Genomic DNA, 14,038 nt, shown 5'->3' with positions numbered 1-14,038 from the left:
AAAATTAAACATATCCTTGCCGACAGATTTCAGATTTTTTTCTCGAGGAAATGTTCCGACTATGAATTTGAAGTTATTCCACTTTTTCTTTTTTCACGCTATAAGACAGCTCAAACTTTAGTTTATTTAAGCTTTCTGAATGTCCTCTGGTAGGCTTTGCATTTTGCATAAAAAAATGTTCTTTTGCATAAAAAAATGTTCTTTTCTGTTTTTCGAAAGAAGATGGGGAATGAAAAGTAAGATTTTTTTTGTCGTGAAATTTTTTATTCGAGTGTTAAGATTTGAGAAAACGGTGTTTTTGGAAAACAGAATCTTGGTTTCTTCAAAGTAGTGTTCTTTTTTCTTGTGAAGCAATTTGACTTCTGTTTATACTATTTATCTAGTTTCGCTATTTTTTATATCGTTTTACAAAGCCGTTCCTGGTCGTATATAAGGCAATTTTTTGTTATTCGATGGAAATTCTTTGGTAGTTTAGGACTTGTCGCAATATAGTTTTTTGAGAAATTTTTTGTTCTGACCTTGTGATCACCCGCCAAGAAGTCGAATTGCCCGCGCCACTTGAATGTGTATGTATGAGTGACGTCATTTGTTACTCTATTTGATGTGAGCTTGATAATCATAAGACTATTTTTCTTGAAAGACATTGTTTGAATTGTGGTTTGAAAATAAGGATGGCATCTAGAATCTTGGTATCAAAGGTCTTCTTTAACTAAAAGTCTCAACGGTTTATTTTTCTTCTATTGCATGGCATTCTGCAGGCTATATTTATAATTCTTATCATCTTACCTTTTTTATAGATAGAGATATGTCAAATATTGCGAAGCATGAGTTACGTGTGTTAAATCATTGCACCAGAATCAATCGACAACAAAAAGCGGCCCAAATATTTAATATAAATGGAACTATAACCCAGCTTTACTCTCATAGAAAGATTAGTACTCAGCACTATCAATCCGAGTCTCATAGTAATAAAAACTCAAATGCTTGGGGGCAGTATTGGTTCTTGTCAGCGGGTGGACTTTTAAGCGGTGGTATGTTTCTGTGGTGGAATTTGAATAAACCCCGACTTGAAAAGAGAACTTTGCTACTGAGAGAATCTCAAGCAGTTGCTCCTGATGAAGGACTCCCTGGCGCTGATGCGACCTCTAAAAGGTCGAAGACTGGATTCAGAGACAATCGGGTTAATCTTTGAATGCATTGCGTGTTTAATGCTCACAAGCAAATCAAACATACACATTTAAACAAAAGTTAAGCTCGTTTAAAGTCAACTGGGGGTTCATTTCCTATCTAAAATTAAGTGGGGTTTTTCGTGGGTTTTTTTCGAAACCGGTGAATCACAGTTACTTAAAACTGACTTATAGAGCGGTTCCATGATTTGATTGATTTCATGGATGATAGACTGGTTTCATGGAATGATTTTCTGCTCAACCTGGAAACAAAAATAGTGTAAATAATTTTTAAATGCAGGTGATAGAGTACGAGAACAGAATCAAGAGTTACTCTACCCCCGACAAGATATTCAGGTATTACGCCACTCTCAAGGTCGGCAATGAAGTCTACATGACTCCAGCTGACTTCGTCAGATCCATCATACCCGACACTAAACAGCCAGAAGGTATCCAGCAACAGTTTAATTTATCCATACTCACATGAACAATGAGGTGATTATTTTTCAGACGTCCTTGATTTTCGGGTTTTTTCCCGTTATAGCCCCCTTTACTGGGACAGGTGGGGGTGGGGGTGGGGGGAGTTGAGGGGGAAGGTATAATGGGAAATACCCGAAAATCAATTACGTCACCCCCCTCCTGCCCCTGTAAAGAGGCTATAAGGGATAGTGCTCGATTAGCAGGCCCTGAAACGCACGAAAACTGCAACGAAATCGCACGAACCATTGTACTTCGTTACATAAAGAATGGGAACGTTCCCATTCTTTATGTAACAAAGTACAATGATTGGTGCAATTTCGTTGCATGGTTCATTATTAATGTTTGTTTTTAGTACAGCCATTTCAACGCATAAAATAATCACACATGTTTGTAAACTATTTACATCTGACTGTCAATTGGCTTCCAAGGGGTTTCTGGACCAAAAAAATAAGTTAAGCAGCTAATTGAGCAGCAATCCTCGAAATTGAAAAATTGATCAAGCTATCTATCTTGAAAAATATTAAATCAATGTGGCTGAATTCTGCGTTATTTAGGCATCGTTGCCTTTTCTGTGCATGAATGAGTTAATATGAAAAAAACTGTTTCAGGCTTGGGACTGGACAAATTCAAAACATTCAACCCAGAAGTAAGTTATCGCACAAATCCTTTTGTCATTTTTCTTTATTATTTCTAGTAGAACTGAGGAACAAAGAAATTTTCTGCTTATAAAATCTTATAAGTACGCAAAATAAAAATGAAAATGTTGTCACGAATCATTGTATTCCAAATTCTATTGGTGGACAAGTTTTCATATTGTTTGCCGGCGCAAAGGGGGAAAAACTACCCGTTTTCTCGGAAGATTTAGTTGATTGACACTATTTGCATTTAAGTTTTTGTTATATCTCTAAGTGCTGTACAAAATGTCGTATTCAAGTATTTTGTTGGAATTTAACTTAAATGGTATGGGATTATAAAGTTAAAAACTTCTGAGGCGTGATATTCTGCCTTGAAATGTTTCGGAAATCTGAAAACAGACGAGTTAGTGATCTCTAAAAATTGTAGCATATTTGCTGACTTGTTTTGTCGTGATACAAATTTGACTTTTCAAGAGAAATGAGATAAAATGGTTAAATTTTTAAAGGCGTAGTGCAGTTCTCTTAAAGCTTTACGAGTCTATAAATATACAGTTCGCCGAAACAGCTGAGGAGGCTTTAATTGGTTGCGAAATTGCAATTTGGTCAGCTTGGACCCCCAAAGTTCTGGCTCACCTCTCATCACCCTCCTCGCCATCTGTGCCCCCTTACTCAATGAGGCTCGATTGTGCAATTAGCTTAACAATTTTCAGACTTGACCAAAATTTTTCACTTCGTAATTTTTTTGCTCAAAATGCGCCGATTGTCCGCCCGTCTTATATACATTTTTAATAACAATTTTTGGAAATTTTTGATCGTGGGTTTGTTTTACAGAAAATTTTAAGGGGAAAGTAAGATAAACCTAATCATTCATTCACATTGGCATTACAAAGCACAATTTTAGTTGGCAATAAAATCAAGTCTTTTAATTGCCCTCGAACAAAGTCTGAGGCAATTATTGTGAACATGAGTCTTTTCATGCAAAATTTTTGCTTGACCGTTTCCTTGTAGAACATTCTTTCGATTTAACTTTCCGAGTGACTTTTTCTGTCACGCTTGACTTCGTTGATTTTTTCTGAGTGATTTCAATTGCGAGCATTCAGAAATTAGGCTTTTTTGCTAAAATAAAACCGATTGTGAGAGGATAAAATCGGAACCTTTGTAGTTCAGTGGATGCTGTCCAGGAAGCGCTTCTTGAGATTACTAGTTCAAACCCCTGCCTAGTCAGAAGTTTTTGCATCATAAAAGTTTTCTCGCTTGTAAATTGATTGCCTCGCCTGTCGTTCGAGAGCAATTCTTCCGACGTTTGTCGGCTCATTTTTATTGCTTTCCACTGATTATTGTTTCTATTTTTTTTCTTGTACTTCATCTTCAATATTTTTTTGAATTTTTACTGATGTTGATTCTAAATGAAAAATGTTAAAAGTTTTTGAAGAGCGTCTCTTGTAATTTGGATGAGTTTTTGATGCGAGCTCAGATCTATACACGTGGGGTCTTTAAATCTGCAGTACATTTTTTTTGTAGAATATTTGAAACATAGGTTGATCGAAAATCGCTGTATCAAAAGGTGTTGTATTTGTTAATGACGGAGATCCAAAGTTTTTGGGTGATAATACGTTTGCGCATGTCTACGACAGAAACTAGGGAGACTATTATGTGTCGCGATTGTATCAGCTGGCCCCTTTTGTGCGCTGTACTCGTATTCTATGTGGCATATTGTACCCGATATTGAACTGCTTTTGGTAAATTTGTCAAAAACTAATTAATCGATTTGGATAGGGAAAATAAACGAAGGGAGTGTGGTCATTATTTTTTCGAGCTCGATATTTGCTGTTTTTCACCCTGTAATGAGCTTAGTAGTTAACCCAATGCATAATTTTTTGTGATCGGATGTTTTATGCTCTCTATGGTAGACGTTTTGACCTTTTGCGGTTGTAGATTTTTTGTCACGTAATTGGCTCAGTTTAAGTTGAAACTGAGACCACTAAGCGGTGCGTTTGAATTTCGGGTTTCAAAACGCGCATTTCGTCAAACCCTTATCAAGTTTTATATCAGAAAAATTTTCATTATTTGAAGTTGGCTTAAATACTCCCTTTTCCGTTTAGACCCGGATCAAGCCCAGCCTTTCCTTGGATTGCAATTTTTCCGACGGTAGCTAGATCAGAAAAGAAAACTTGGGACATTATATCAAAATTTAACTCTGATTCCCGAAATTTAACTCTGATACCCTTGGCTGACATTAAATGCTATTTGAGAGCCTCTATGAGGTCGACACATGTAGTCTTGCCTCGCGAGCATTGGAAATTCCTCAGTGGCCCGTGGGACTTGATAGCACTCAATTCATAATCGAACATATTATCTCGACATAACATGTTATACCAATAGCATAGTGTGTTTTTAATTGCTGCGGGCCTATTCAAATTGATGAATTTTTTTTTCATTTTCGATCTACTGTCTCAATTTCTGCTTTTAGATCTGTTTCTCGATCGTATTGTCCTCACAGAGGACTCTAGCCGAATGGGTTTTGCGCAGAATGTTAAAAAATGAGAACTTTCCCTTTGCTCTGACTGGTCGATTTTCCACTCATTAATTTGAAGATATTTTTGTGAAAAGAGCTTAAACAGCCTAACGGAGGACTATGCGTTGTCCCTTTGGGCGTCAGGGGGGGGCCTTGCAGAGAACAAGTGCACTGCAACCGCGCGGTATAGTTTCTCAACTTATTTTCTTTTGAACCAATAAAATTATTTGGCCAATCAAATTTAGGCATTCGGCTCTGATTTCATTTCTCCTCATTCGGCTCCGATTCCCGGTTCCCGTTCTAGTACAATACGGACCATGTTCTATGTTATCAAATGTGACAGTAACTTAATTGATTGTGTTTTCAAGATGGATAAGGTACGGTATAATTAATGCTTGCTGTTTAAGTTGAGTATTGTAGATGCTCGAGACATATGATTGAAGCAATGCTAACAACATTACTTTAACCTGATTGGATCTCAATTCCTTTTTAAAATGCTAATCCTACAATTTTAGATGTTGATGCTTTGAGATGCTTTTGTTGCGGTGCTTCTAAAACGTCTAACTAGTTTGGGGTTTGCTGTGAATTTTTGTTTGGTTATGTTCGGTTTAGTGTCGTTGATGATGTAGAGTGAAGTTTATTTTAGAAATGTGTAAATATGAAAAATATGAGTTGGGATTAAATTGAATCCAGCTTTACAAGATTTTATTTCTTTACTAAACTGGCTTAAGACCTAAATGAATTTTAAATTTTACAATGCTTCATATCGATTGGTTACGAAGTCATGTGAAACGCTATGCTTCAAATTATATGGAAAGAGAAAGTATTTTTCCTGAATTTTGAAAACAATCCCAAATGCAAAATCAACCAGTGAAGTTGCCTTTTAGTGCCTTAGAGGGGTAACGGCAGAGTACAGAAAGAAATAACTATTTTGAAACTTTATATACATAAGCCTATACGTTTTTCATTCATTACCCCCCCCACCCCGCGAAATTGGAGAGTATATAGCTCTATAGTCACTAAGCCGCTGGCTATAATAAAAAAGACTTCCTGAATCAACTGTGAGTTGATGAGGTATGTTATTTTTAACCATCATTTGTTACAAGTTGCTTTTCTTCAGATTGACACTTTGTCAGAAGAACTTCCAGAAGATTCCTTCTTCCATAAATTTGGGGACCATGGAATGATCTCCTTCTCTGATTATGTCTTCCTTCTCACTGTACTCTCGAGTAAGTTGTTTTTAACACCTCACGCGTCTGTTGTCACTACGTTACTCTACTACTACTTTCTAGTTGCCCTTGAAACGAGGGCATGGTAGCCGAGTGGTTAATGCTTTCAGTCATTACGCCGGAGATCAGGGTTTGAGCCTCTCCTTGGTCGGAAGTTTTTGCACCCTTTGAAATTTTCTAGGCAAAAATTTGAATTAAATTGCCCCGCCTGTCGTTCGAGAGCAATTTGTCCGACCTTAGTCTTATGGTTTATGTTTATTAGTGTATTAGAAAGTTGCCTATATAAAAATTTGGAACTAGTGATCCGCTTTAGAGATCATTTCTGTTCCGCTCTGCACCAAAGATTAAGCAAACTTGTTTTATACAACAAGCGATCAAATTTGATATTCAATTTAATATTCTTGTTTGTATTTACAGCGCCTGCGAAGAACTTCGAGGTGGCATTCAAAGTGTTCGACATCAACGGAGACGGAGTGGTCGAGTACCATGAGTTTGACCAGGTTGGTACCATTAATCCTCATATGTTTATAATATTCGACATAGAAAGAAAGAAAGAATTAATTTCTTCTTGCATAAGTGAACATTTTAAAGTTTAAATGACCTCAGAAATTTTTAGAATTTATTAAAAAATTAGATAGATAATCAGGACTGACTGGCACTATGGAAACTGAACATGAAGAGGACAGATAACAAGACAAGAAAGTCTGCAATGATCTGCCAGGATTGATGAATAAATAAAATATCACATTAGAGTTACATAAAATTACTAACTGCCAGAAGTTTGCTGCTTCGACTAAACTTCACCCCAAAGTTTGCTAACGTGGAAAATTATTAGATATAGCGTATCTTCTGCAAAATTCAAATCAAAGTCGTTTTGCCAGTGAGAGTTGCAATTCATTTATTTGATCCAAGTCAACCAGTCTGGGCAGCTCTTCAACTTTTACGCAATAGTTTGTTCATCATTGCTCTATATCGTTTAACGCAACCAATGGATTTTCTGTAGTATATATTGTCTGCTTTAATGAATTGCAGCTTTTGAGGCGAAGTGATATCTATAGTGATATCTTTAGCACTGGAGTCGTAAAAATGGACCTGTCCCCCTGAACAAAAGTTTAGTGCAGAAAAGATTTAAATTTTTCTCTGTTTATCATAAAAGTTGATCACATGTTAGTGTTTAAAATCTTTTCTATATAACCCCAATGCTATATAACCAGTTTGTTTCCAGCGCCCCCCCCCCCCCCCACCAATTATGCACGTTATATTAGTACCCCCCCCCCAAATATGCCCAAATATGCACGTTATAAGAGATCCCTTATATTAGTCATAATAAATTGCAGGCACCGGTAGACGAATGGATGACATTTTTCCGGTAGTCAATCAATTAGTGCCAGAAAGTCATTCCTATTAAAGAAGGCTAATTACAGAAGAGATCCGATGTTTGTAGGTAGCAAGTGTGATCCGTGCGAGTGGTTCAGTGGGCCAGAGACACCGCAACCACAAGACAACTGGCAACGTTATCAACAAAGCAGTCTCATCTGCATTAGCACACTACTTTTTTGGACCTCAGCTGGACAAAAAGCTGTCCATTAGAGACTTCCTCCAGTTTCAGAAGGAGCTACATCGGGGTGTACTAGAACTAGAGGTACTATTTATGAGCTGATAAGGCTCTGCGGTCATTATAGTCCCCCGCACAGCCTAGTGGGGGGGGGGGGGGGTTAAATAGTTGTCTCATTTCAAATTTAGTAATTAGTTTCATTGAGGATACAGCATTGGGTTCTATATATAAAAAAAACTCACCTTTAACTCTGAAAAGTTACACACATATGACTAAACATAAATAAGACACGTATTTCTAAAGCAACATCTATGTTCTCTCATATCAATATGTATGTTCCTTCTGTTTTACAAATCAGATTGCTGAAAATGACCGTACGAATGAGCATGCTTATTAACGAGAAGTTATTGCGTAGCAGTAGCATACGAACAGTCTGAAAATTCGATAAATGGGTAACTTTAGTTTTACCTGCACTGCCTTATCCATTAATGTCCCAGGTGTCAGCAGAGCCTATATAATCAAGTCAAAAGACTCTGTCGATTCGAAAAGCCGCTAATTGCTAGGAAGCAGTTTTCAAAACAACTAACGGAGAACGATGAAAGGTTCAAGCTCCCTCGTTTTTGAAAAATGGCCACGACAACCCCCTCCCCCAAGCTTTGAAGATCAGCTGCGATTGAAAAATGGCTCCTAACTATACATGACAATTTTTCAGTGATTTTCCGTCTATAGTTTAGCAAAAAAATAGTTTGGCTGGGGCTTTAATGGGAATCAACCCTTCATCAGACTGGCCGTAAACCTAAACATGACCGACATTGTTCATTGTGTAGTGCAAGAAGTACTCAAAAGGAAAAGACTCTCTCTCCGAGTTGCAGTTCAGCAAGCTGCTCCTTATGTACCTGCCCCAGAGTGCGGGTAGGAAGAAACAGATGCTCAACAGAGTGAAGAAAATCTACAAGGAGAGGGGGGCCAAAGGAGCAAAGGGCGAATCGGGGGAGGACAGTGAGGGTGCCGAGGGAGGGAGTGCGGGAGAGGGGGAGACTGAAGAAATGTCAATTTGTCAGGTTTGTTTTAATTTTTTTTTGAGTTTAAAGGTTTCAAATATTTCATCTAATTGCTACTTTGTTATTTTTCTTGGCTATATTTTTAATAATTCTTAAAAGGTTTTTACGCTACTTTTAATCATATAGAGGTTTATAGAATCCACTGTCGGAAAAACTACAAAATGCGATGAGAACTGCAAAATGTGATAAAGTTAGATAAGAGAACTTGAGTCGATTACGAGATTTAAAAATTGTAAGCAACATTTAAAATGTATTCAGATTATGGCATTGACATCAACAGTTTAAGTTTCTTTTTAATATCAGCAGTCTGTTTATTTCAAGGCAGTGCATGCTTTCTGAGGGCAATTCTAAACAAATGCCCTATTGATATCCATTTGGATGGAAGTTTTCTTCTTTGTTCAGAGAATCCCTCTAGAGGACGTGTACGAGTTCTGGGACCTGTTGACGAGATTGAACGAAGTGGAACATGCCATCTCATTCTGGACTCTTTCTGGGGCAGCCATAGACAAAGACACCTTCAATCATGTCACCAAAATAGTGGGCAAAAAGAGCCTCAACCCTCACTTGGTCGAGGTCGTATTTGACCTGTTTGATGATGATGGTTAGTATGTTAAATATTTCGCAATGCTTAATTTCTATTGAGAATCAAGCGAAATTTTTAAGGTATTTAATTGCTCTCAAACGAAGTTTGTAGCAATTATATTAGTCCTGTAGGTCTTTTTATGCGATTTTTTGCTTGACCGATTTTTCGTCTGACGCTTTCGACTTTTCGTCCTCAAAAACGGGATAAACAGGTAGCGCCCAGCGAGCATTAAGTGCTCTTAGAGCGTTTCAGCTCACTAGTCTCCAAGTATGCGATTATGGTGTGAAGGGCGGTTCTTAGAAGTTGAGCCCCCACAACCCCCCACCAGCCGCCTCTCACTTCACTCCAATCGGCACCCCTGCAGATCGTTCAGGCCGTAAGGGCACCGTGCAGCCGAAAATCCGCATCCCACGTTGCCCCTTCCCCACTGTTCCCCCCCCCCCCCCTCGATGATGCCCCCCCGGACCCCACTGTTGCCCCCATCCCATCTGCCCCACCCCTCCCCCCCCCCCCCCCCCGGTGCGACCCCCACCCCACCCCACTGTTGCCCCCGACCGCACTGTTTTAATTTGTATAATGAAGTTCTTTATTAGAAAGGCATTTACAGAAAGAAATTGAACAAGTGTTATCATTTTATTCATACGTCTTTTTGAATAGAATAGTTTTGGTAAGCGGAATAGCTAACTTCATCAACTATTTTCTGTTTTGGTTTCTACCTAACTTCTGCTGCCAGTAAGTCTAATTTATAATGAAATAAGTGTAAGATATCATAATGAAATTTTGAGGGCGAATGAAACCTTGCCAAAATCTTCTGTAACTGCCAAAAAAATGTACAAAGCTCACTTTTTAGAAAAATTCAAGAAGGACCGAGGCCAAATTCAGTTTGACCAATTAACGTGGCGTGAATTTAAATTTAGTTCATGATGTGTGTGCTGTTTCTACCTATGTATATATTTATCTATATATCTACCATTTCAATTATTCGGTGTTCACAATTCAAAAATAACTTTTTCTGTTTATTTATTTATCACATACACTACCTGCATGATGTATTTTATATATCATTTCAGGAGTTTACGTGTTCTTCTTTTTTATTCGCAGTTATATTCGGCCAAGTATCGACTATGTACTGTATATGTTTAACTGTTGATTAGGGAGTCGATTGACGCAGAGCAAAGTATGTGCGATCCGAGTATTTTATTCCGAAGGATTTTTAACGAACTGAAAACAATGATGTGTACTATTATGTCAAATATTTTATCAGTTCAATATATTATCTCTAATCCTTCGCTATCTGAATAAATCAAAATTCTGAAATACAATTTTGAATGAATAGTTAAATTGGTTCTTTTTCAAGACGGAAAAGGTAATGTATAGCTAATAATGCATGCTAATAAATTTGCCACAGAATAAGAAACTAATAAATTAATTTTAAGATAAAAATCTACCGAATGTGTTTTGTGAATGTAATGAAATACTATTGTGGTGGTGGGGAACGTAGATTTTAAATTTTTCGTATTTTCAAATCCAACTGTTTAAAAAATCTTTTGAGATGAGAAGCGGGACAATTTTCGACACTGATCTTTGAAAACCGAGATTTCTGATCAAATTTAAATGTTTGTGAAGTGCTTTGGTAAACAAATCCATATCGGGCACTACTATGAGGCATGAAGTTTGTAATTAAACTGCCACAAAGTGAAACCATAGATAACGAGGTCGAAAAGCAGTAGTCTAATAAAAAATAATTTACAATTGTATTAGTGGTTCGGGGTTGAATTTGCTTCTGATCCATTAATGGTTATTATCATTGAACAGTTAACGAATGGATTTTATTAATGGACAGTTTTGCGCTTCCTTATTCTGCTTTATTAACGGTTCTAAAAATTTTTATATCTGTAAATTGATTCATAGGAACAATTGGATCTGTTCAGTTTCGCTACTCCCCTACCCCTCCCCCGCGCTCCAATTATTCGTCATATAACTTTACACCCCCCCCCCCCCCGAGGATCACGTGCTTTTTTTACATAGTAACATGCTATATATCAACACAGTTTGCATTTTGCAATTTAGGGTCATATAAACATTTGGGGGGGGGGGGGGGGGTTGACAGAATAGAGGGGAAAATTTTATTGTGTTAAGGTGATGGAATGTTGTCCCACAAAGAGTTCTTCGAAGTGATGAAAAAACGAGTGTCGAGGAACTTGAGCAAATCACGTGAGATTGGACTGCACAGAATGTTCAGTGCCTGTTGGGCTTGTGTCAAAGTCACCGATTTCATCTCTCCTCTCAAGACAAAACTGGCTCAGATGATATCGAATAAATGAACTTACTAAAAGTGTCAGTAATTTATAAAATTTGTATTTGCATACTAAATGATACTAATTAGCTGCTTCATGGATTAAGGCTATGTGAACATATCTCAAATTGCAAGAACTAACTTTCAATTAGATCTATCAAGTGAAATTTATTTACTCTTGTTTTAAATTTTAAATAAAATAGATAGCTTTAAAAAGTTTCTTTGTAACAAATTTGAGTATTAGTTTCTAAGAATTAATGAGCGATGTACAGCCAAAAGTTATGATTTTCATTAGTGTAGTAGTAAAAAAAAATGAAAGTCAGAAATCTCCCAATCTTAGCTATCGAACGAAATTTGAAGCAATTTTTGTAAACGTGTCTTTTTTATAGCTGCAAAAACTGTAAGCTGAGCGTAGCTATCAAGAGTTTGAATTGTATTGGGGAGCTGTCTTTTTAAAACTCAGTATTGGTGGAGCGTCCTTTTGATCAGTTTTTTGGATTGTGTTAATACAGGATTTTAAAAAAATAAATGCTGCTTGTGAAAACTGTATAGATCAAACGGCTGACCGAATTGAAGAGCAGCGAATTGAAGAGAAGAGAAAGTGATTTTCTTTTGGTGCCGCGTTCTTGAGAGAGCAAGAAAAGTGCGCATAAAGAGTTTTTTGCCAAGGGGGTAAAATATTTTGAACAACCTAAGATTTAGCTTTTTCGAAGCCAAACCATGTTAGCAAGGAACTGTTTGTTTGAGAGCATTTTTGACCATTTCAATCATTAGAATTATATGCAATCTTGAGCTATTTTTGTGATTTTGCATTTTAGACGCTCTTTAGCGATTTTGTACTCATTTTCATGTTTAATTGTTTGTGTGGTATTTGTTTGGTAAGAAATAGTTTTCATGTTGGTTTTCATGGCATTTAACTTCGTGAATTTATTTTAAGTTTGCTTTAGTTGTTGAGAACAGTCTAAATTTTAAGAAATTTTTGCTTAATTGTTTCTCTTTTTGACTCTGGCGTTCAGAATGTTTCATATTCAGTTGTTAAATTCGGGTGGGTGTACTGAAGTGTGCTACACTCAGTAACAATATTTGATAATATTAGTGCTATTTTGAGAATTTACGTTATAGTGCGTGAAGCACAAACTGGAATTGGACAAAGTCCATTTTAACGTGTGAACAAAATACTAAATAGTTTTGAATAAACTACTATTTTAAGATCGCTAACTCAAACTGAGAATACCATGACGTGATATTGTCACGCCACTTTGAGAACACCAACTTAACCTTGGTAACTCTGTCGACACTGCTATCTCTATCCAATAGGATACTAGAGAACCACGTGTCCGCAAGTATAAAAGGAGCTTGCTCGCTCAACCACCAGCACAATTTGGTCCCCGATAACTTCTGATTTAAATCATACTCCCGTATTGCTCCTTTGCTCAAATCTCAACTTACTTGAGATAGATTCTAATTTAGAATTTTTTGTGACAAGTTCTTAACTAAGAACTTTCTAAATCGGAAAATATTAACTTAGCACAATTTTGGAAATCAGGTAAGTTCAGCTTAACTTCTCTAAGTTATAAAATAACATCTCTTAAATTCTATCCAAGTTACAAGTCAACTTAGAATATTTCAACCTGTGCAGACTATTGCTATCTCAATCTTAATAACTTTAACTTTTCTATCCCTTAATGCTCAGTTCATATTTGATGCTGTTTAACATAACTTGTTAAATCATATTTGCATTTAACTTTCTTTAATACTTAACTATATACCAAGAGTAGAACTAGGGGTTGAACTCGCAAGTTATACATATGGTCCCGCGATTAACCCCGTCGTTTAAGTATCTAATGTACGGACCAGCAGTATAAATGGTGGTCCCAGAGAGGCAGCTTCAATTTAACTTGTTCATCTAAATTATTTGACTCATTGAATTTAACTTGTTCACTTAATATAGAGAGGCCTTTAAAATAACTTGTCTAATTTAACTATTCAAGAGGTTTCTCACTTAATTTCTTAACTGAATTTGATTTAAACTACTCTTCTGTTCTAGACAGTTTTCATTAAATAACTTCAGTCCTTAAGCAATGAACAGTACTGGTGGTAGTACTGCTCCCCCTGCCGTTACTGCCCAACCTGAAAATCCCATAACACATCCAAACCTCTCACTTGTTTCTTTCTCAGGTAATGATCCTAATCAGGACGCCACTTTTTGGAATTCTGTAGAATACAAAATACTCTTTTCACTAGGAACTAGGCCTACAGCACCCGCTGCACAAACTAGCTATGATAAAAGGCAACAATCCTTATTCGGCTCACTTTTAACTGATACCGCACTAGAATGGTTTGAGAGTGAAATTACAGATGCTACAAATTGGAATGCTTTAAAAGATGAATTTATAAAAAGATTCACAGACGGTAGAGACCAATTCAGATTTAGACTTGAGGTTGAGAACACATTCAGGCAGGAAGGAGAATTAATAAAGAACCATCTACATAGAATAAAGAGTGGAGTTGATAAAGG

At 36.9% G+C, this 14,038-nt stretch overlaps 1 protein-coding gene across 1 annotated transcript; it reads left to right on the top strand.

The window, feature by feature from the left end:
- The first annotated feature begins 769 nt into the window (after positions 1-769).
- On the top strand, positions 770-11,736 carry LOC142341441 (calcium uptake protein 1, mitochondrial-like). Its single transcript, XM_075392383.1, has 9 exons — positions 770-1,180; positions 1,468-1,615; positions 2,255-2,292; positions 5,917-6,025; positions 6,443-6,525; positions 7,470-7,667; positions 8,408-8,641; positions 9,044-9,242; positions 11,364-11,736. The coding sequence occupies exons 1-9, from the start codon at positions 806-808 to the stop codon at positions 11,546-11,548; spliced, it is 1,569 nt and encodes a 522-aa protein (XP_075248498.1). The 5' UTR covers positions 770-805; the 3' UTR covers positions 11,549-11,736.
- The last annotated feature ends 2,302 nt before the right edge of the window (positions 11,737-14,038 follow it).

The sequence above is a fragment of the Convolutriloba macropyga genome, chromosome 6, assembly GCF_964194025.1.
Source record: "Convolutriloba macropyga chromosome 6, txConMacr16.3, whole genome shotgun sequence".
Lineage (NCBI taxonomy): Eukaryota > Metazoa > Xenacoelomorpha > Acoela > Convolutidae > Convolutriloba > Convolutriloba macropyga.
Note: the sequence above shows the minus strand (reverse complement) of the source record. Positions and strands in the feature narration are given on the sequence as shown.